At 47.1% G+C, this 22,172-nt stretch overlaps 2 protein-coding genes across 4 annotated transcripts in view; one reads left to right on the top strand and one right to left on the bottom strand.

Moving 5' to 3' along the window:
- The window catches only part of FSIP1 (fibrous sheath interacting protein 1), a 193,792-nt gene extending 192,741 nt beyond the window's left edge, over positions 1–1,051 (top strand). For all 3 annotated transcript variants that reach the window (XM_032417303.1, XM_032417302.1, XM_032417304.1), the window contains one exon: positions 528–1,051. In XM_032417303.1, coding sequence (XP_032273194.1) covers positions 528–574 — 47 coding nt within the window. In that variant the 3' untranslated portion in view covers positions 575–1,051. The remainder of the gene's footprint in view (positions 1–527) is intronic.
- Positions 1,052–5,369: 4,318 nt separating this feature from the next.
- On the bottom strand, positions 5,370–20,945 carry THBS1 (thrombospondin 1). The gene is made up of 22 exons (XM_032417469.1): positions 20,813–20,945; positions 20,132–20,227; positions 19,316–19,875; positions 18,333–18,408; positions 17,839–18,038; positions 17,608–17,730; positions 16,517–16,610; positions 14,953–15,126; positions 14,476–14,652; positions 13,990–14,163; positions 13,577–13,704; positions 13,311–13,463; positions 12,709–12,927; positions 12,123–12,230; positions 11,525–11,684; positions 11,252–11,370; positions 9,258–9,492; positions 8,847–9,074; positions 8,415–8,686; positions 7,954–8,051; positions 7,711–7,850; positions 5,370–7,427 (listed from the first exon to the last, which is right to left on the bottom strand). The coding sequence occupies exons 2-22, from the start codon at positions 20,196–20,198 to the stop codon at positions 7,420–7,422; spliced, it is 3,513 nt and encodes a 1,170-aa protein (XP_032273360.1). The 5' UTR covers positions 20,199–20,227; positions 20,813–20,945; the 3' UTR covers positions 5,370–7,419.
- Positions 20,946–22,172: the final 1,227 nt, after the last annotated feature.

Raw genomic sequence — 22,172 nt, 5'->3', positions numbered from 1 at the left:
GCTTCAGTTTTTCTGGTTTCTGGATTCAATTTTATTGTCTTCTTTTAGTTGGTTCTCTTACCACTTCTGCCTTTTCTGGTAACCTTCTCACTAAGGTTGGGAGAGTATTTCCATGTCCTTTCTGTTAGTGTCTCATTTCTTTTCTCTCACAATGAAGAAATGGCAGATGATCAGTTCTTATCCACCCTGAACGTTTCATTTACTTTTGTTTTCACCCTGCTTCCTGGAAATAATGCAAAGCAAGCAACAACGAAAGTTGATGCCATCTCCAAATCTGTAACCATTCTAGTTCTTAAAACCTAGAAAGTTCCCTCTTGGCTGTAAGCTAAATGAAGGCGAGCACCTTCTCTTTTGTTTTTTCTTGTAAACTTTGTATGCAGCTTGTGGTGAGTGTTCAAATATTAGATGAGAATGACTGTTGTCTCATGTGTAAAATGACTTACTGTTCTGTAGGTTGAATAATTTTTCTTAACTATGTACACATTTCTGATTGCCTAACAATTTCGGTTATTGTTTTCAATGTGCAGATGAACAGGAGACTGAAGATGTGATGGAAGAATGGAAAGAATCTTAAGCAAAGACTTGCTGGGTGTGCTTTTAAGAAAGTTGGTAAATTCAATTACATAATTTTTTCTGAATTCTTATATTCAGTGACTGCATTTATAGGGACCATTCCTCAAATAATGATTTTAATATTTGGATTTTCTCTACCTGGATTCTATTTCTTTGATATTTTTGAGACTTGGGATACAATTGGTCAGTGGTTTTTTTTTCCATTGAAATTCCTGGTAAAATTGTGTTTTATTGCCAATTTTGTAACATCAGGGATACATTATAGAAACCAACATTTTATGTATGTGCGTGCTATGTTAAAACTAGTTGAAGTTCTATGATGACTTTATGTTTGATTTTATGTGTTACAACTTCATTGGGATTCAGACAGATTTAATCACTATGAATTCTTACTTGGGCCCTGATTTTTCCAACTTTCCTCCTCTCTAATGCCTGGTGGCAAGTACAACGCACCACAGGAAAAAAATGAATTTTCTCAACAAAGCAATGTTAGCGTAGACTTTGCTTTCTTTTCTTTTTTTTTTTTTTTTTAAAGATTTTATTTATTTATTTGACAGAGAGAGTTAGAGCAGGAACACAAGCAGGGGGAGCAGGAGAGGGAGAAGCAGGCTTCCCGCTGAGCAGGAAGCCCAATGCAGGGCTTGATCCGAGAACCCTGGGATCATGACCGGAGCCGAAGGCAGACGCTTAACGGCTGAGCCACCCAGGCGCCCCTAGAGTTTGCTTTCTTATTGGCAATGCTACTTGGCTTAAACAGGAGTTTAAGCAATTACCTGATTTTTTAAAAATTTATTTGATAGAGAACGAGAGAGAGAGGGAGAGAGCACAAGGAGGCAGAGAGGCAGGTAGAGAGGCAGGCAGAGGGAGAGGGAGAGGCAGGCTTCCTGCTGAGCAGGGAGCCCGACGTGGGACTCGGTCCCAGGATCCTGGGACCATGACCCGAGCCGAAGGCAGACGCTCAACTGACGGAGCCACCCAGGTGCCCCTGAATTACTTGATTTTTATTATCAGTTATCATCTTTCAGAATGCAGCAACTATATCATCCTGTTGGAGAGAGTATTTATGTCAGAATTTTGAGCAGAGGTTCCATGCCTCGCTTTGATTGTACCAACTTAATCACCTTCTCATCTCTGAAGCAAATTCTGTGGCTGAGGGATGGACTGTGATGATTGGTGTAGTCAGGGATTCATGCTTACTTTTCCTAGATGGGAGTTGGGTTAATCTCCCTGGAATAACATGTAGAAACTAGGGACAATAGAAAAAAGTAAGCCATAGCAATGAGTGCTTAGGAGGAAGCAGACATATATTCACTGCGGTTACTAACCTCCTACTGTTTCCCAATGAGAATACTGTGGTAAACCCTCTAATTTTAAATAGCTTGAAGACTGGAGGGGATTAATAATAAATAATTACTAAAATATTAAATAATGTGTTGGTGCTCCCCCATGTTAGACTGACAGATGTCGTAGAAAGAGACAACCACTTTCTAGATAGTAATTTAGTACACAACTGTTATAAAAGGACCCTATAAGAGGTCTTCTAAATCTTCTTTTTGGTCGTTCTTATGTTACACTGGTAATAGATGGATGATATTCTTAAATACATGGGTATTAATCAACATGTCCTAAACACCATATAGAGAGGGCAAAGGGAAGATACTCAGACTTTTTTCTCTAGAGTGCACTGAAAGAAATGAGAATGCAGCAAATAAAGATCAGCTACTTAAGAAAAGTTCTGTGGTTCTATTTTAAGAGAGAAGTTTTGTCTAGTTACAAGTCAGTCCTTGGATTCATGAGAAGATTTTATGTCAACACTTTTTTACAATGAGCTGGCACTAGAATTAGAAGTCCAGTTTATTTCTGATGAAATAGAAATGAGCTGGCTATTTTCATCTACTGATAGTGGATGATGTTAAGGATCACTTACATCACATTTCCTGGACTTTTAAAAAATGAATTCTGTAGCTACTATTTTCAGAGGAGTTGATAGGCAGTTTCTTTTTTGAGCCTCCTCTTTCAGTTGACATGAAAATAACAATGGTTTGTGTCATTGAGCCTGGGTGGCTCAATGTGTGACAGTGTAATTCATCTTGATGTCAAGAGTTTTGTTGTGGGGTACCATCAGAGGTTAATGTCATGCTTTTAGACTCTCCTAGGAATGACATGTGCGTTGTAAGGTTTGAGTTGGGAGAGGTGACATGGGTGGGAATTTGGAGTGGTGACAGATAGGAGCCATTTTGGCCCATCACCCTTTTTGAGGAGCTCAGCTTTCTAAACCTGTGTTCTTCTGGTATTTGTGTGTTTGTGTGTGTGTGTGTGTGTGTGTGTGCGTGTGTGTGTAGAGGGGTTGAGAGCTTATGGCTTCATAATGTGTTTCTGCAAATAGTATTTGGGGTGTAATGAGCCTTTATGTTATAAGAGTTTATGAGAAGGGAAGGAAGACAGAATGATCTTAAGTAATGGATTTTGCCATTGAAAGAGGGGACACCATTCCATAGCTCGTCAACTGAAAGGACCTCTAACAGGGACTGGTAAGCTGAATATATAATATAATTCAGATGAGATCAGGTACATTCAGAGGTATAATGTAATTCAACATGAAGGCCCCAGAGTTTTTTTTTTTTTTAAATGTTACCCTGAAAGGAGAGGACGTGTTCTTATTAAAAATCAGTGTTTTTATTTTAAGGTTCCCTCTAGACTTGAGTCTTTGCCCCAGAACAAGATAGAGAAGAAAAAGTATGAAAGAGCATCTTTAGAATCTTAAAATTTGAGGTTTTTCTGCTTATGACTTCTCAAGAAAACTCCTGGCACCACCTTTATTGTAAATTCCTGAAGGACCTGAAGTTTATTGCCCTTCAACCCAACTCTCTCTGAAATACAGGACGACAATAAATTCTCATAGCAGGAAGAAGCTATCACCCTGATGGTGTAATTTTAATTTTTAACAAGCCCTTTGTTTCAATACAACCTACTGATTTGAAGGTGAGTCTCAGAGTAAACATGGAACATGCCTGGGGAAAAAAGCTCCTGTTCCTATACACTTTTTCTGTCCTATCAGGATTTTTTTTTTTATGTTCAATTAGCCAACATATAGTACATCATTAGTTTTTGATGTAGTGTTCAAGGATTCATTAGTTGCATATAACACCCAGTGCTCATCACAAGACATGCCCTCCTTAGTACCCAGCACCTGGTTACCCCTTCCCCCCACCCCCTCCCTTCTGTAACCCTCAGTTTGTTTCCTGGAATCCAGAGTCTCTCATGGTTTGTCTCCTCTGATTTCTTCCCCGTTTTCCCTCCTTTCCCCTATGGTTCTCTGCACTATTCCTTATGTTCCACATATGAGTGAAACCATATGATAATTGTCTTTCTCTGCTTGACTGTTTCACTTAGCATAATCCCCTCCAGTTCCATCCATGTTGATGCAAATGGTACGTATTCATCCTTTCTGATGGCTGAGTAATATTCCATTGTATATGTGAACCACATCTTCTTTATCCATTCATCTGTTGAAGGACATCTTGGCTCCTTCCACAGTTTGGCTACTGTGGACATTGCTGCTATGAACACTGAGGTGCAGGTGCCCTTTCTTTTCACCATCCTATCAGGATCTTTTCAGTGACTGTAGGTTTGCTACTTAAAAGTGAATTAGAATTCTCTCCTAAGACTTGCCATGTTTGTGCTCTTCTGAGAAGGAATGATGTCCTATTTGAAAGAATTATCTTTCAAATCAGTTTTCCAAACTCTGTAATCGTTTTTTTTTTTTTTTTTTTCCTATAACCCTTTCTGATAGCTTCTAGTGCTTGATTCTTTATCTGGGCACCATGAAATGATTTGGCAATTTATACTTCAAGATGATTATGCTGCCTTTGATGGAGAAGAGACAGAAGTCAACAAGGAAAGTCTATCTCAGTCAGCCAGTCATTTCTAGAGTTTAGTGGACCCCAAAGCCAGACCTTTAGCCTACTCCTAAGATTTCTGATTCTACCTGTTCTTACTAAAACTGGCAATCAATCGGTCAATATTCTACATTCATTGTTAGCTCACCCGAAACTCAAGGTCTGCTTATTGTAATGCTTTGGCCTGCTCTTCAAAAACTAATTTGATACTTTATATGTATTTTTAGCATTTCTTCTAAATTCTTTTTTAGTCCTATTTTTGACCAAAGGTGAATTCATTCTCTAAAAGGTGACGTCTAGAGTTTGGCCCAAATTTGTAAGGACGGCTCCTCCCTTGGTAGCACTTCTAATGCGTCTCCACAACATACAGTTGTGTTGTCCACCCAGTGCTGTCATTCATTCATTGGTCCAAAAATGGAGTTGTGAGAATTGTGTGCGCTTCACTTGTGTTTTTCCCATTTTCACAGTTCTTTGTAGAAACAGAACTGTACTTTGGGAAGGATTCAATAGATGACATTTCATTACCTTAGTAAAATATAAAATTATATCCTGTTGGGGCCCCCATCTTAAGAGTCCTTTCTTTCCAAGATTTTTTTTAAGTGTGGAGCCCAACATGGGGCTTGAACCCAGGACCCTGAGATCAAGACCAGAGCTGAGATCGTTGGATGCTTCCCTTACTGAGCCACCCAGGTGCCCCGTCTTTCCTGTGTTTGATGTGGTAGGCTCATGTTTTGTTCTTATTCCACAAATCCAGCGAATATGTTTCCTAAGCAAATCAGTCTTCAATTATATAGGAACTGGGAATGTTACTAATATTTACTGTAATGTGTTTTTGTGTCTGCCATATTGGAATTTACCCACGCCTCATAACAAAGCCAGTAATAAACAGGGATTCTGTAAGTATAAATATAAATTTCCATATGATTTATTGTTGTTCCTTGTACATAAGAAACAGTAATATACAACTTACACTGCTTTAGAATGTAAAATGGATAAAAATGTGTACAAAAAAAGCACATTCCTAGAAAAAGGTATTGGCAAATAGTAAAAACTGGGGCGGGGGGGGAGTAACAAGCGAAAAACAAATCAAAAACAAAACAAAAACCCCAATAATTCTTCAATTCAGTGTGCAAACATTTTATAAAAATAGAAATACTAACTCTACAGGCAGTATTTCCTGATAAATTATTTAAATAGCATATCTACACAATCTGAGATCTATTCCAAGGGCAATGAGAAAATAATTTATAAAAATAAAGCAATGGTATATAAGATAGAAAAAACATAACTTTCAGAAAATGTATTTAACATTTCCATGCTATTTCCTTATTGGGAATACTTTTCTGCAAAGAATTTTTATACTATGTACAACATTGCCTTTTTTTTTTTTTTAAAGGTACTACAGTAGCTTTAAGTTTGTAAGACACTTAAACTCTTTCTGCTTGATCCAAAAATTCTTTACTCAGTCACACAACAAATGAGGTAATATTTGTATATAAGTTTCACCTTTGTTATTTTTTTCTCTCTTTTGGAAAAACAAAAAAGTGTAGATGATTTTCTTCTCCCTGGAAATAGGCACAAGGGATGGGGCACGACAGTTTGAAAGGCCTCATGGCTTGCTTTGAAACTTAAAGACACTAGCAAATGGACAACTAATTACACTTGAAAAGACAAAAAAAGATCCCAAGTCATTCACTCTGAGCACAAAGTGAAGAGCCGCTCACTCTGATGTTCCTCGTGCCGTTCTTGAGAGATTTGTTGATAAATCTCCACTACCTGCTGTCAGACACTTTCCATATGAAACCTAGATTCCAGGTAGAACAGAGTTAATAAATAATCTGTATTTACAATCTTACAGTCATGAAGACTCCTAACAAAGCTGATATGGATAGTCCTTACGCTTCTTCCTGTTCCATGAATAGTCTTTCAGACAGATCCTCCAGAGTAAGTAAAAAATAAATATTTTATATTGTAAAGTGTTTGTAAAAAATAAAAAAACTCCATGATATTCAGGAAAAAGAGAGACAAGGAATGTTTTAGTTGATAATTTTGTGCCTTTCTAACCATAAAAATACGAACACGGCTGCACACTGCTTTGGAGGCAGCCTGGTGCTCACTGAGATGGTAGGTTTTCTGATTTTCCTGCTGCATCTGCACAAGCTACGTGTGGAATACAACCAACAATTTCATGGTAAGCAGGCAGGGGCAGGCAGCACAGCCTTCCACCGGCTTAATTCTCACTCCCTAGTGTGGTCACTATGGGTGGTAGCTAAGGGGTGGGGATCCGTGAGGAAGGCCAGAAGCCAGTCTTTCCCTCCCTTCCCTGCTTCTATTTAAGTGCCTATGTACGCGGGTTAATCAGCTAACACTGGTTAGCATCATGAAATCCAGCAAGAGTCTTCCAATCCCCTGAAAATGATTTAGTACCGAACATGTAACAGCTCCTCCATCTTGTCTTCATACAATCATCTCTTGGGGACATGCCCTCCCCTTAGGGCTTTGGCCCCTGCTCCCCCTCGTTCTGAGGGAGTCTGTCAAGGGTGGTGGTTTGCCAATTCTAGTGAGTCCTCCCTTCTCTCACATGCCTGGAAATGCTTTGGAGTCCACTGCTCTGAGATGGCTTCCCAATAGCACTCTACTCTGAAACAGAGTGGACAGCCACCTGCTAGCTGAAGCACGTGGATGCGTTTGCTTTTTTAAAAAGCAAACCAACGAAATTGTTGATGTTCTTGGACGAGTCTCTTGGCAGTCAGAGGCTGCATGCTGAGTCTGATTGGGGAAAATGGCATTTTCTCAAGGCAAGTCCCATATTCTAGGAGTCCACAATGATATGCAAGCAGAGAAAAGGCAGGGAGGAGGGATCCTGGGGGTTTTCTTAAGCCCGTGGTTCCAGAAGGTGCAACACCAGCATTGGTTAGGATCAGTCTTTTGATCAACAGTTTGATGATTAGGAATCTGTTAAGTAAACACATAAATATACAAGCCCATTAATTCACGAAGGTACTAGCTTTATCAGTTAATAAATTAGCCTTAGTAGAGCTCTGCTTTTATAGTAACCAAAGCATAATTTAAGATTGGCTACAGTTCATAGGCCTTGTTCTTATTGTGGTCTTCCACAGCAAAGTATCAACAACCCTTCTCTAAAACTGTCTTTTAAACAGATGCTTCCATAATTGGCACTCTCCATATTAGTCTGAATTAGAGATGTCAACTTCATTCACAGTAATGTGGCTCCTACCTCTGCATTCGTATTTCAGGTCGGAGAAGAACACCATTTCTTGAGAGAAGACAAACAACCCTAGCCTACCACCAGCATAGGTTTTGTCATAGATGGGTCCTGAGTCAGCCATGATTTTCTTCCCTTCATACATCACCACTCTGCAGGAAAAAGAACATCTCGTGAGTGACACCCCTACTTTTTGGTCGTCGTCTCCTTCCCCATCAGTGTGACTAAATGAAACGTCATCAGCGCGATCTTTACCTAATGAAGCCGGTCTTGGGCCGGTGGCTGAGACGCCATCTGTAGGCAGTGAAATCTTTCCAGCCTATGTGACGAGGGTCATGCCACAGAGTGCGCACCTGAAGGAAAAGGTACCAAGTGGACCTAAATTAGAGGGCTGCAATGTTGGATTTTTCCAAGGCCTTTCATTTGATGCATGCTCTTGAATGTCCATATAAAGCAGAGAGAGAGGGGAAGTCTTGTTTGAAGAGGCTGAAAAGGTCTTTGGATTTGAAGGTAACTCTTAGTTACAGCAAGTTCCCTTCTCAGACGCTATTAGGTTTTTACAAAGCAGAACGTAATGCTGCAGTTGATGGTGCTGGGAACTTGGTATCTAAGGACCCTCCTTGCCCCCCAGCATTGGGAGTGTTGGCCAAAGCACAGCATCCTGAGTGCTAGTCAAGCACCCATCCACTCTCCCTTCTCCGGGGCCTTGTTCTTACCTGGCCTGGGGTGTTTCCCGTGTGCCACAGGGCATTCCGCAGGTGCTCTCCTGGCCCCGTGGTAGAGTTCACGACTTTCACAGAAAGGCCTGAGTATCCCTGAGCCCTAGTGGGGTTGGTGTCCCAGTAGGACTGGGTGACTTGCTTCCACATTACGACATAAAAGCGGCTGCTAGACTGGTAGCCGAACACAAATCCAGCATAGTCGTCATCTCTTTCAGTGTTGATGAAGAAGGTGCCACTGAAGTCCACGGCATTAAACTCATCATAACCTAGGAAAAGGAGGCCAGACTCGGGTTAAAAGCTGCAGCCTTCAGAAGCTTCTCTGTTACATTCCCAGACAGCCTGAGGGAAACACGTAAGCGCCAGGTTTTAGATTTGCTTCTTTCCCATGTGAGCACTAGCCTTTTGTATGGAGAACTCACTACTCACCTACAGCAAGTCCAGGATCACAGTTGACGGTCTGGACAAGTTCTTTACCCTGATGGCGTACAACCCAGTTAGGGTCATTCTGGGATGTCCCTTTGGGGTCTAGAGGAATCATCTGGAATCGGCGGAAATCAGTCTCGCTGATATCAATGTTTTCAGGACAGATGTCATCGATGTCTGGCACATTGTCATGGTCAAAATCATCTTTGCAAGCATCACCTCGACCATCACCTAAGGTCAAAAAGGCAAGAGTTCAGGGAAATTCTGAAACATGACTGGTCTCAGAAATTGACTATCTATTCTAAGTTGTCATCTTGTCTCTTTATCCTCTCAAATGCATTTAGTTTTGCTTTTATTTTCTCAATCCAGATAGCCATGGTGTTGGTCTCTTAGAAAGGGGCTCCACTGACTCACCATCAGAATCCTTCTGGTCAGGATTGGGCACGAGTCTGCAGTTGTCCCTATCATCAGGAATGCCATCATTGTCATCATCATGGTCACAGGCATCTCCCTTGCCATCTTTGTCATGGTCAGCCTGGTTGGCATTGGGCACATAGGGACAGTTGTCCAGGTTGTTCTGGTGGCCATCTTCATCAATATCCTGATTGTTGTCACAGGTATCTCCAATGCGGTCTGAGTCAGAGTCGAGCTGAAAGAGACAGAAAGGGAAGGTAAATTGAAGTTTAAGTCACTAATGGGAAAGAGGACTTAATGGAAGCTTCTCCCATGTTTGATATGGCCAGTGGGGTTTCAGGTCTATAAGCTATTGCCAAAACAGAGTAGTAGTAAAATTTTCTTGATCCTTGCGGCATCTGTGTGGCTCAGTTGGTTAAGCATCTGGCTCTTGATGTCAGCTCAGCTCATGATCTCTGGGTCCTGGGATTGAGCCCCGTGTTGGGCTCCACACTCAGTGTAGAGTCTGCGTGGGATTCTTTCCGGTTTCCTCTCCCTCTTCCTTCTGCCCCTCCCCCACCTTGCTCAAATAAATAAAATCTTAAAAATTTTTCTTGATCCTTGTTTTCATATGAATTTTAAAAGATATTTAGAGTTTTTAAATATAAAACTTTCTAAATAAAATCAATCACTAATGTACCTCACTTTAATGGATCAAAACATTAAGATTTCAGTCTGTTAACTGCTTATTTCTCAACATTAAATGAAATTCTTTGTGTCTTATTTTCCATCGAAGGTTTCAGTTATAAAACTGTTGACATGTCCACTTCTACTCTAGCTCATTAAATCATGGAAACATGGCACTGTTTCTTGTGTATATTGGGTAATGTGTATGGTGGAGATTAAGGATTTTAAAATTTTTTTTGTATTTGGTTTTAATACATCTAGTCTATGAGGATTATTTGTTGGTTCAGGTAAAGTCAAACTTCTAAGTTTCTTCAAAACTATTTCTCAGTACTTTCATATTCTTCAGTGTGCATGGGATGCTCAGAGGTTATTTATACAGAGACTGGAATTTTTCTTGTAAGATTTACATAATGCCTGAATAGTTATAAATATTATAATCTGAGGAACAAAACAAACTCTTCCAGGGAGATAAATGATATTAATGAAGTTTATGGTAAGACTCAAACTCAAAACAGAGGACCCTCAATGCCATTTGCTCAGCAAAGCTATCCCAGAGCCTTCCACTTTCCTGTTACAGCCCACAGCTATTTATCCTGTTGCTTTTGTTTTCCAGGACCTCATAAGAACAAGTGTTAGGAGGAAAAAGCTGGATTTATCATTTCTGTGATCTTATAAAATTTCCATTTTTAAAAAGCTGGTTTCCAGGTTTCTACAGCAAAGCATTTTAAAAAAAGACCTGCCTTAACTTACATTGATAAAATATGATGGCCAATTACACGTGGAAAGAAATACTTTCAGACATGGAACCTGTTCTGGCTAATGTCTACATGTAGGACTCCCTCACACAGGTAGAGAATAATCTGTTTGCAATGCCAAATAATTTTGAAGAATGACAAACTGGAATTTCTCTAGCTTTTGGAAGTATTTTTAGGTTGAGGTTTTCTTACAGCCAGACTATATCGTTAGCCATGAAAATAGTTATTAATTTTCCTGAGAATATTTTCCTTCCATCTTAGTGTCAGAAATGATTACTATAGAGTTACTAGATTTCTGCTTTGTATAATTTGGTAGATCATGCAGGGTAGGTGAGACCTGATAGACGAGTGAAGTTACAAGATTGTCACACTAAGGATTTTTGGGATGCTCTCATGCAAGGAGGTCTCATGAAAGATTTCATTCTCATGAAAATATTGCAATTGGCTTTGAGACCTCTGAGAGCCATGGTCATGAAAGAGTTTGAACTCTCTTTAACTCCTTTTTTTTTTTTAAGGGCCTAGCAAAAGCTATTCCAGTACTCTACTGGAAGATTCTCAATGGAGTCCACCTACCTGATCTGGATTGTGTTCCAGAGGGCAGTTGTCACACTGATCTCCAACCCCGTCCATATCCGTGTCCCTCTGGTCCACGTTGTAGACATACTGACAGTTGTCTCGTTCATTGAGGATACCTACAGAGAACAGGTGACCAGTCAGGGCTGGAATCTCCAGCCTCTGGGGTTTCAACAAACCGCACCCCCAGAGCCAGGGCTGGAGAGAACTCAGGTGAGAGCTGAGTATGGTCCCCACTGCCCCCAGGCCTGCTGCCGTCAGGGAGGGCCTCACCATCCCCATCGATGTCTGCGGCGCAGGCGTCTCCTTCCCCATTGTTGTCCGTGTCAGCCTGATCTGGGTTGTGGTTGTAGGGGCAGTTGTCACAGCGGTCTCCCACGTCATCTCGGTCATAGTCATACTGGGCTGGGTTGTAATGGAAGGGGCAGTTGTCCTGCAAAAGAATGGCGCATTTTACAACACTGTCCGTGCAACCAGCTCAAGCCTGCAACCATCTGTAACACCTTCTACTTAATCCTCACTGTAGAAATTGAAAGCCAGGGCCTACCGAATGAAAAATGGATTCCTGTGGGTTACAAGTCGGTGAAATGTAAATAGAAGGACACCGCCCCAGTTCTCAGTGTGCCCGATACAAATTTTACTGCAATTTAGGGAAGCATGTGAAACAAATCTGGGGAGCTGAGTGTCGTTTGTTCATATGTTGTCATTTCTTGCTCAAACCTGGGGTGGGGGAGGTTGTGAGGAAAACCCAAAACCCTCATTTTAAACCTTGTCTTGGCAACATCTAGGTGTTCCAACCGGCCCCGCGTAACTCTGTGTCAGAGTCTCGCATGAAGAAGGGGAACGAAGGAGGCATGGGCCACACCCTTACCCTGTCGTCTGGGATTTTATCATTGTCATCATCGTCATCACAGGCGTCGCCGATCCCGTCCTTGTCGTAGTCCTCCTGCCCGGAGTTGGGCAGGTTGGGGCAGTTATCCTGGAAAGAGAGGATGCACATGAAAGCTCGGTCCGCATGCCCCTCGCTCAGCCCGAGCCCGGGGCATGGCCCCCAGATGCCCCACACGGACTAGAACTGCTGTGCTCCCCAATGGCATCTTACGGTTTCTCACGGGAGGACACGAAACTAAGCATTTTCTTGGGGGATATGTCGTTTGTATAAATACCCTGTGCTTTATATATGCTGGGAGCACTGGTCCTGCCCTGCTGGTATTTGGGAGAGTCATGAACACTTTTCGGGAGGAAGGAACCTGCTCTGGAGTGCACTGGCCAACAGGGCCCGCCCTCTTCATGTTCATGGCACCAGGGGATTAAATGTGAAGACTTCATGCCATTTGGCCTTTGTGTGATTTCATCTTTCACTTTCAAACTTGAAGCATTAAAAATGGCTCAGCCTCTTCCGTGGGTCAGGGCGACACGCCTTCTTTTGGGAGGCACGCGAGGGAAGCGGGCTCTACCTTCTTGCAGTGGTAGGTGGCGTTGGCCACGCACACCAGGTCCTCGTTGGGCCACCCGTCCAGGTCCGTGTCCTCCCCGCAGATGACGCCGTTGCCCGCGTAGCCGGGCTTGCACTCGCAGCGGTACATGGGCTCGCTGTAGTGGCCCAGGTAGCTGCACTTGGCGTTCTTGTTGCAGTCGTGCGTCCCGTCTGTGCAGGGGTTGCGCGGCTTGCACACCTGCGGGCACAGCGTCCCGAAGTGAATGCAGAGTCTCCGAGAGAGTCCCCGCATCCCTCTCCTCTCCACGGACACGGAGGCTCCGTGAGGAGGAGTGCGGGGTACCTCTGTCCCTCCCACTTCTCCCCCAGTGGATGTACAAGCCCATCAGCTCGCCCCTGAGTCCCCAGAGCAGCATTTTCTAGTGTGATGGGCTATTTCTCCCCCTGCTGGGTTTTCAATGGACTGTCTTGGCCCGTTTCTAAGCCCTAGGCCGTACGCTCGGCCCTCTGCCCGTCTTTTGGGAAGGCTGTGACAGGACAGGCCTCCCTTGGCCGGCTGGTCGGCCACGGCCCCCGCTCGGCCCCCGCTCCACTCCCGTCGGGGGATCTAGTCCCGTCTACCTGCTTGTGGGCGGTGGCGTAGTCCACACCCCGGCCGAAGGGCTGCGGGCCCGTGAAGCGCGGCGGGCAGGGCAGGCAGTTGTAGCCGGGGTCCGTGTTCTCACACCGGTGCTCGCCGCTGTGCTGGAAGCAGGCGTCGGGTACTTCTTGGCACTGTGGGAGAAACAACAGTGTGCCTCCTGTGTGGGCGCCGCCGCCGCGGGAAGGGGCTGGGACCAGGTCAGCTGCTTCCCCGACGCCCGGTAACGCCGCCAGTACGTCCTCACCTCATCCACGTCTTGGCACTGGACACCATTTCCGCTGTAGCCCGGGGGACAGGCACCGCACTTCCAGCTGCCGTCTGGGTAACTCGTGCACTTGACCCCAGCAAAGCAGGGATTGGACAGGCATCCGTCTGAGATCAGGGAGACAGGCACACGGTTGGTCTGAGCGGCTCTTGTCGGCCCCGCTCGTCACAAAACAATAAAGCATTCAACATCGTGGGCTCTATGTAACCGTTCACGTGTTGGGATTACTCGGAAATGCCAGACGGATACTATAGTCCGAACACACAGGACCATTCAGAGCTAGAACTCCCCATCCCCCCCCCGCACCGAATGCTGACCATGGCTTTCAGTGAAACCACAACAAAGAAACCCGAACTCCCAAGGGTGCTCTGATCCTGGGCTGCAAGACTCACCAACTGGGCAGTCCTGCTTGTTGCAGATCTGGTTTTCTGTTGCGTCACCAACACAGTCCTTGCCTCCAAACTGGGGTGTGGGGTTGTTGCAGAGCCGGCTACGTTTCTGCACCCCTCCTCCACAGGTGACAGAACAGAGGTCCCACAGTGACCAGGGACCCCAGCCTCCATTGACTGCAAAGAAGTGAAGCACAGGCCCAAGTTAAGGCCAATTTTCAAACACCTCACCTGTCCCAGAAGACTCTAACTTGTTCTCCACTCGTTTGACACATGGGAAGAATGTTTGGGAAGAGAGTTTGAAATGGTTTTCTTTCCGTTTTTTATTAAAAGAAGCTGCTGAGCATGCAGGACTTTGCTTCTACTTGTTCCCTAGGAAGTAACCTTCCCCCCCCCCCCCCCCCCACGACCCACCGACCTAGAGGCCCCAGACACCTATAGCTGCGCGGAGCTGTTGAGCCCTCAGCTGTGTGGCCCGCTCTCACTTACTGGGGCATGCGTCTTTCTGGCAGGCTTTGGTCTCCCGGGCTTCGCCTTCACATGGCTTCCCGTTCATCTGGGGGCTCGGAGAATTGCAGAGTCGAATTCTTGTGATCACACCATTGCCACAGGTCACGGAACAAGATGACCATGGGGACCAGTGGCTCCAGCCGCCATCCTGTTTAACTAAAATACAAAGCTGACAGTTATAGGGTGCTCACCAGGTCTCAAGCTCTGTGCTAACCGCTTTGAATGCATTACCTAAACGAAATCCTCAAAATAACCCTATCACAAGCTATTATTCCCCCCAATTTGCAGGTGAGGAAAGGGCCTCAGGGAGGGAAGTTGTGCTCAAGGGTGCAGAGGTAAGCAGAACTGGGGTTCAGATGCAGACAGTTGAGAACCTGTACCCTTAACCTCTATCCTGTCTGGCTGAGGACAAGGCCAAGTCTGTGCTCTGCATTGCTAAGCAGCCAAGATGCTCACATCTCTTATCGCACTCCTGAATATGGCAGGTCCGCGTCTGGACGGAGGAGCCCTCGCATCGGTTGTTGAGACTGTCACAGGAGCGACCGCGCTGCTGGATTCCATTGCCACAGGTCGCAGAGCAGGAGGTCCACTCGGACCATGGGGACCAGCCGTCATCCGCAGAGTCGCTGGCTGCAGGGGAAGTGGGTTCATTTAGTGTGTGATCAGCGAAGACAAGCTATTCTGTAGCTCGCGCTCTTTAGGACCTTCTTCCTTTGCCAGAGGGCAAAAAGCCATGTATGTCTTAGGCCAGTAGCCGAAGGGTCTATCCCAAGTCCTTGCATGTGTAGCAGCGGGGGAACGGAAGGCTCAGCACAGCCCCGCCTTCTCCCCGCATGTTTGGGGCCTCCTGTCTCAGCATTTTAAGTGAGTTTCCCTTTCCTGACTTTAGATATCTGGATACGCATTTCCAGTCTGAGGCTTCCAGAGCACTAGATGTGGAGGCTGCTCATGGGAGTCACTCTGGACTGTCAGGGGAGCCACAGGCCATGTGTTTGGCAGATGAGCTGAAGGCAGCTTCGCTACCGCTGGCTCGGCCTCCAGCTCGGTCATGAGGCTCACCAGTGCGCAGCTCCTCTTACCCTAGCATGTGGGGCCTGCTCCGGACATATTTGCACAAGAGAATGGGCTTGTTTACCGTCTGCCCGGGCCCCAGGACTGCAATCACATGTAGCTGTATCAGACACAAGACAGAGAACTTGTTTCTCTTGCCGGCAGTTGGAAGTTTTCCTAGCAATCCCTGATTCAAGGTCAGGACTCCGCTGGTCCCCAGCGCGCTCTGGTCCCTTCCGCCCACACCTGAAGTGAAAGCTGAGCAGCAGCGGATGTGCGCACGATCATCACAGTGCCAACCGCGCTGGCACGGTCCCTGGGTGAGACTACTTACTCGGAGCTGTGACCGGTTGTGTCTACCAGTTGTGTAGGGGTGTGTGAGGTGTAGGGGGAGTGCTACTTTCCTGCTTCAGTTCTTATCTTAAGTGTGCTGAATCCTTTTATGACTTGTACGTACTACATTCAATATTGTCTCAGCAAAGTGAATAATTTATACTGGCAACACCAACCAGGGGATAGGGTGCCATGAACAATACAGGGCCTTATTTCTGCTGAAACTGAAACTGCTCTTAGTCTTAGGCTTCCTACTCCTGCAGATAAAATGGATGTAACCTTCAGGCGCAATTAAGTTCAGTGCGAGCACTACAGACCGTCAATTTATCTGGTGAGCAGATTTTTCTTCCCTCTAGGCCATAGTGTCAAAATCTAAGCACTCCATTAGAGCTATTGCTGCTACACATTCGTCTCTCCTTTCCTCCGAGCATCAAGTCAAAATCAGTAAGCTGTGCCCAGATCATTATTGCCTAGAGAGCAGCCAAGCCGTCCGTTAACCAGATGCCGCAGCAGGAAACGGAGTTTAAACACACAATGGAAATGGGGGTGGGGTTCCAGTGTCCCCTTTCAGCTGTCCTGTGTGTATGGAGAACGGACCTCGTCACTCAAGAATGGTTATGCGGTTTTACAAACTTACGCCAACACCGTGGGCAGCATTCTCCGTCAGGGACAGTGGCATTGGAGCAGGGCATGATGGGGCAGGACACTTTCTTGCAGATGGTAACGGAGTTCTGCAGGGCAAGAGGGAGACATGGGTTACTAAGCATATTGTAAGCAGAAGTTTATATACTGTAACATTTCAAATTACAAGACGAAACATGGTCAGAGCTGTAAACACTCCAGTGGAAGGAGTTTAATAAATCTGTCTGTCTGATTTGCAGCCACCATATTGTGGAGACAGTTTTAATGCCTTATAGAGTTCTTAATTGCTACTGAGTGGTGGAAGTGACAGCATGTAGAATTTATCCAAAGGGAACCACCAAACATCTTGAGTCAAGTCTTTTAATCGGTGTCTGAAAATGAACTCCAAACTCAGTCAGGACTTTTAAATTTTAAAATTTTCTTTTTATAGAGACAAGATCAGTGAGCATTTTCCCCCTTCATGTATAGTTCTGGTTTTATATTATGTTGGAGACGAACAGACATCAAGTTGGCTCCCAAATCTAGCAATCCAGGATTTGTATTTAAGCGGACTCTGCTCAGCGTATCAGACAAACCGAGGCGCCCGGTACCGGCTTTGGGGAGAGCCAGTGATACACACACTGCAGGTGGTACCCTGAGCTAAGTGGACAGTTACGTCCTCAGTGTCCGGGCTAAGTGATTTGAACAATCAGCACTGTATTAAGGGAATCTCGAGGTCATTGTTGAATGCAAGTCAGGGTTGGAGAAATAAAAGGAATGTTCCGACCAGGTTTTATTTACCAGACATTCAACACCTAGCCTTTGAACGAAAGCAGGTAAATTACTCAAATGTCTTAGCAGATTTGTTCTTTTAGATACTTAGCCTGAGGTATAATGAAGACTTTGAAAAACTTTTGAGAGTTTCAAGATTTTATGGCAGGTCACAATTGCATCTTGAAACAAACAAACAAAAAAACCCAAAAAGCAACCACTTTGGTTATCAGGCTATGGAGCATAGAAAGAGCTTGTGTGGCCATCTGGTATTTCCCTACAGACTGGCTTCAAACACATAATCACTTCCTATTTCATTCTGGAATGATCCCTCACCTGACAGCGGCACTCCGTGCAGCTATCAACGGTCCACTCCTCGTTATTCCTGTACTGAACTCCATTGTGGTAGCAGAGGGGAGGCCTCCTCAGCTCAATGGCCAACTCTTTGTTCTCTTCAGTCTAGAAGGGGGAGAAAGGTCATTAGTGTCATCTTCATTTTCACTGGGGGTCATCTGTGATACACTTTCAGGTGCTCATGCTAAAGGGCTGGGAGTGGAGGCCACTGACCACTTTGCGGATGCTGTCCTGGAGCGTGGTCACGATGGTGCGCAGGCCCCTCAACTCCAGGACCATGCTGGACAGCTCATCACAGGACATGCCGCAGATGGCCTGCAGGTCCTTCGTCTTGTGGCCAATGTAGTTAGTGCGGATGGCAGGGCTGGAGCCGTTTACCACATTGTTGTCGAGGGTGAGAAGGACATTGGTGGCTGCCAAGAAAGAAAGGAATGCCATGAGAAAAGTAATGGAAGGTCTTAACACAGCTGTTTTCACTGGCCAGCCCCTGGAGCTCCTAGTTGGAAAGACATTATACCTGGGGTGAAGGACACAGGGGGAGGGGAGGCACATAGGTGGATCACCCTTTGAGATCACTTTCATACATCTCTTAACTAAGTTACCCTGGGTAATTTATGCACAACCGCGGTTCCCTAAGTTTGTCAGCTTGTTTTGGGTGGAATCCCCTGAATGTCCTCATATGCCCCCCAGAATAGAAGGGTACTCACCGCTGGAACAGCCTTTATTCCTGAGGATGGCTTCTGGTGTGGTTCCGAACACAAACCTCACGTTCTGCAGCACCCCCTGGGGGCAGAGGACACACATTACTTGTAGAGTGGTGGTGAGGGGGCTGGGGGGAAATGGGTGGGGGAAACGGTTTATGCCAGGAAAAGGACACAATGGACGTTCTAAAAGTTTGAAAGCGCTCCCTTTAGAGATTACCATGTCAAAATAACACACCAATGTAAACTGCCAAACAATCACAATCTTAATTGGATCTCCTGCCAAGTCTTCAGTACTTTACAAAGAAATCCGTTATCAGCCTACTTGGGTACACAGGAAATAGAATCGGATACTAAGGACAGGCTTAAATGATACTCTCCAGTGTCAAAGAGTTAGATGTGGGAGTTTCAAAGCACAGCTGCAAAAACCTAGATGTTTAAGCGAGGAAGAAGCTGCAGCAGCAAATAATCACTATTTTCACCTTCGGAGACCCGGCTCCCGAGACCAGCTCCATCCCCATGGGGAATCAAATAGCAAAGTGGTATTTATTCTGCTGGCAGTATCCATTTCAAGCTACATTACAATTGGTAGAATGCTTTGAAATAAGTTATTTTCTTGAAAAGAGCATAAGGAGTCTCTAAGGCTTGAACAGGTGGCTATAGGAAAACCATTTCTTGTTTCCTTTAGTGGTTTTCAAAGTGCGGTCCCCAGAACACCAGCACCAGAAGCTTCACCTGGAATTTGTTAGAAATACAAATCATCAGGCCCCATCCCAGACACACTGAATCTGCAACTCCGGGAATGGGGTGCAGCGGTGTGTGCTTTAACAAGCCCTGCAGGTGAGTCTGATGCTCCCTGACGTCGGAGAACCACTGCTTTAGGCCACGGGCAGGGTCTCCCATACCAGAAACCCTGCCTCTCCTGTTCTAGCCCTCCTGACAGGTCAGCTGTTGAGCAGTCAACCCCACCAACAACGAGGACACCTCACCTGGAAGTTGTCATTGACCCCTCCTTTCGCGACGCGGAGCCTGGCCGTGGTGGCCAGGTCCCTGGTGAAGATGCTCTGGACAGGGACGTCCAGCTCCGCGTTCTCCATTTTCTCACAGCCAATGTACAGCTGGGCCCGGTCCTCCTGCACAAACAGGGTGATGCTCTTCCACTGGCCGGTCGCCAGCAGCGCTTCTTCCACCGACACCACGTGTTGCATCCCTTGCACGGTCAGGCTCAGGTCCAGGGTGCCCGCTTTGCCATTGGAGACCACACTGAAGACCTGGCCTGAGTGGTCTTTCCGTTCTATGGCCAGCAGCGTGCCTCGGGTCTTCTTCATCTGCCTCAAGGAGGCCAAGAGAAGGAAGCCTTTCTCTGCCCGCACAGCATCCACCAGGTCTTGGAACTTGTCATCAGGTACTGGGGGGATTAGGTTGGCATCCTCAATGCGGAAAGCTGGGCTGGAAGGGTCAGGACCCTTCACCAGGCGGCGCCCGGAGCCCTTACGGGCAGCCCCGGTGAGTTCAAAGATGTCGAACACGCCGTTGTCTCCCCCAGACTCTGTTCAATAGGAGCAAGACACACAGTGAGCTTTCTAGGCTGAGGCCAGGGATGGCAACTAAAGGACAGGGCGAAAACTCTGGGCAGCTACGGCAAGAACTGAACGAACACCAGGGTCAGAGGGAACCTGCCTGCTGATGTTCCGTCAGGGCTCTGGGGAGAGACACCTGGCAGAGGAGAGAATGGGAGGAAGGCACCCTCGGGCTAACCCGGACCTCATCTTCCCTCCCCTCTCAAAAGGTATACATAGACTCACCGGGAATGCGGCTGGAGCCACATGCATGCAACAGGAATAGGACACTGAGTCCCCAGGCCAGCCCCATGGTGGAGCTGTTTGTGCCCAGCAGGGAGCCTGTAACAGGAAACACAGAGCCCAAGGTCAGAGGCAGCCAAGCAGGGAGGGTGGGCACAACCTGGGGGCTGGGCTTGGGGCCAGGGCCCTGGGGCATCCCCCTCTGGCCCCACATTTGCTGGACGGGGCGGGGGTGGGGGGACGACAATATTTACTTTGGACAGGGCATCTGGAAGAAAAAGAGTCGAGGAGAGGAGACTGTAGTTTTAAAGTTGGGGGTTGGCCCTGGGGCAAAGACCAACCACCTGGGGACTTTTCCTTGGGAAGCTGAGGGCAAACAGCAGGACCAGGAGATGCAGTCTGGGGGCGCAGGGAGGCATGGGGAAGTAGAGACTCTCCTCTAGACGACTGATAGAAAGGTGTGGGGAGCGCTGGGAGAATAAAAGAAAATCTTGGGGAGTCCTGACGAGTTGGTTTATGAACCCCAAGGCCGGAGAGAAGAGCTCTGGAGCCCTCTGACGACAGGGACACGGGGGAAGGCGAAGAGTAGGAGATCCGGGGTCCGCCGAGGGGCTGAAGCCTCGGAGCTCAAGGTGGCTGACCAGGGCAGCACCGGTCCTCGGCGGCCGCCCGGGGACTCCTTACCTGTGTGCACTCGGGTGCAGCGGCCCGGGGTGGCGGCGAGGGCGCAGCGACGGGCGCCGAGTCCCGGAGAGGCGCGGGGCGGGAGTCGGAGGCTGCGCGGGAAGGGCTCGCGGGAGCCGGGACTCGGCGGCCGGCTCGGAGGCAGTGGCTGGCGAGGCGGCGGCGCGGCGCGCTTTTAAAGGCGCGCTCACATTCCTGGGGATTCCTCTGGCCAATGGGAGGCGGCCGGGCAGGACGGGGGGGGCAGTCTGGGTTCCTCTCTCCGCCCCCCGCTGCCTGGCGCATAACTTTTCAGCTAGCGAGGTGTTGGGGGGGGGGGTTCGGGCGAAGAGCGGTGGAAAGTCTCTGAAAAATAGGTGCCCGCCCACGCAGCCTTGGCGCACCCGCGAGCAGCGCTTTGGCCCCGGGAGTCAGTGTGAGCAACCCGAGCGGCGACGAGGCTTTAGCCTCCAACCTACCCCCCCGCCCCGCCCCCAGACCCTTAGGGGGACTTTCAGGCAAACCCATCTCCTTGAATACCTGGGCGACGGCTGACACTTGGGGACTGAGCCCGTTTGTAAAACCGAATGAGCCCGACGGGGTAAATGGGGCCGAGAGAGAACCAGTCGTTAAAGAAGTTCCCGCTGGGGTATTTGGTGACCCTCCTCCATCCCCGCGGTGGGTTGTGGGACCACGCGCCCGCCGTCCGCCCGAGCCCTAAGGGAGCTGAGTGCGGGGTCGCGTCGGCCAGCCGGGCGGTGAACAGAGCCCGCGTCCCCGCTGCCCGTCGGGGCACACTTTCCGCAGCTGCCGGGCGCCCAAGTCCCCGCGAAAGTCGCCTCTCGCCCTGCTACCGCGCTTCCACGGCTGGCCGCTTGGGGGCGGTATATGTATTCTGATGAAGGGGACGCGCGAAGACCGCTTCTTTCTAGCCAGGAATGTTAAGGAAACGTACTCCTATCTACTTCCCTCAAACCAAAACTGAGCTTGTGTCTTGAAAAACAGTTTTTCCGCCCACTCGTGCTTCTTAACGTGACTCCTGGTTGGAGGATTTGCGGAACCATCTGGCTCTGGGGTCAAACTATTTACAGAACAGATCCATAAAGTAATAAATTACCCTCCACCTATCATTTTATTTCCTTTTTTCTTCCCTCAACGTTCTTTTCATTTTTCAGCTCCTGAAACAGAGGTGTGGGTTACATTTCTGTGGGTGCACCAATTACCATGAGCGCAGCTGCTTAATGCTTCTGTCATTGGAAGTCTGGTCTCCAAACCACTGTCTCAAGCCAGCGTGACTCCAGCTGCCTGGAATTCCATTCATCTCTTAGGGCTGGGATGTCAGCAGCCACACTTTCCCTGCTGTGGACCTGCGCTATCAGGC

This window comes from Phoca vitulina, unplaced genomic scaffold (assembly GCF_004348235.1).
Source record: "Phoca vitulina isolate PV1807 unplaced genomic scaffold, GSC_HSeal_1.0 scaffold20, whole genome shotgun sequence".
NCBI classification, from domain to species: Eukaryota; Metazoa; Chordata; class Mammalia; order Carnivora; family Phocidae; genus Phoca; species Phoca vitulina.
The sequence above is the reverse complement of the archived record's forward strand: the minus strand, read 5'-3'. Positions and strand labels throughout refer to the sequence as shown.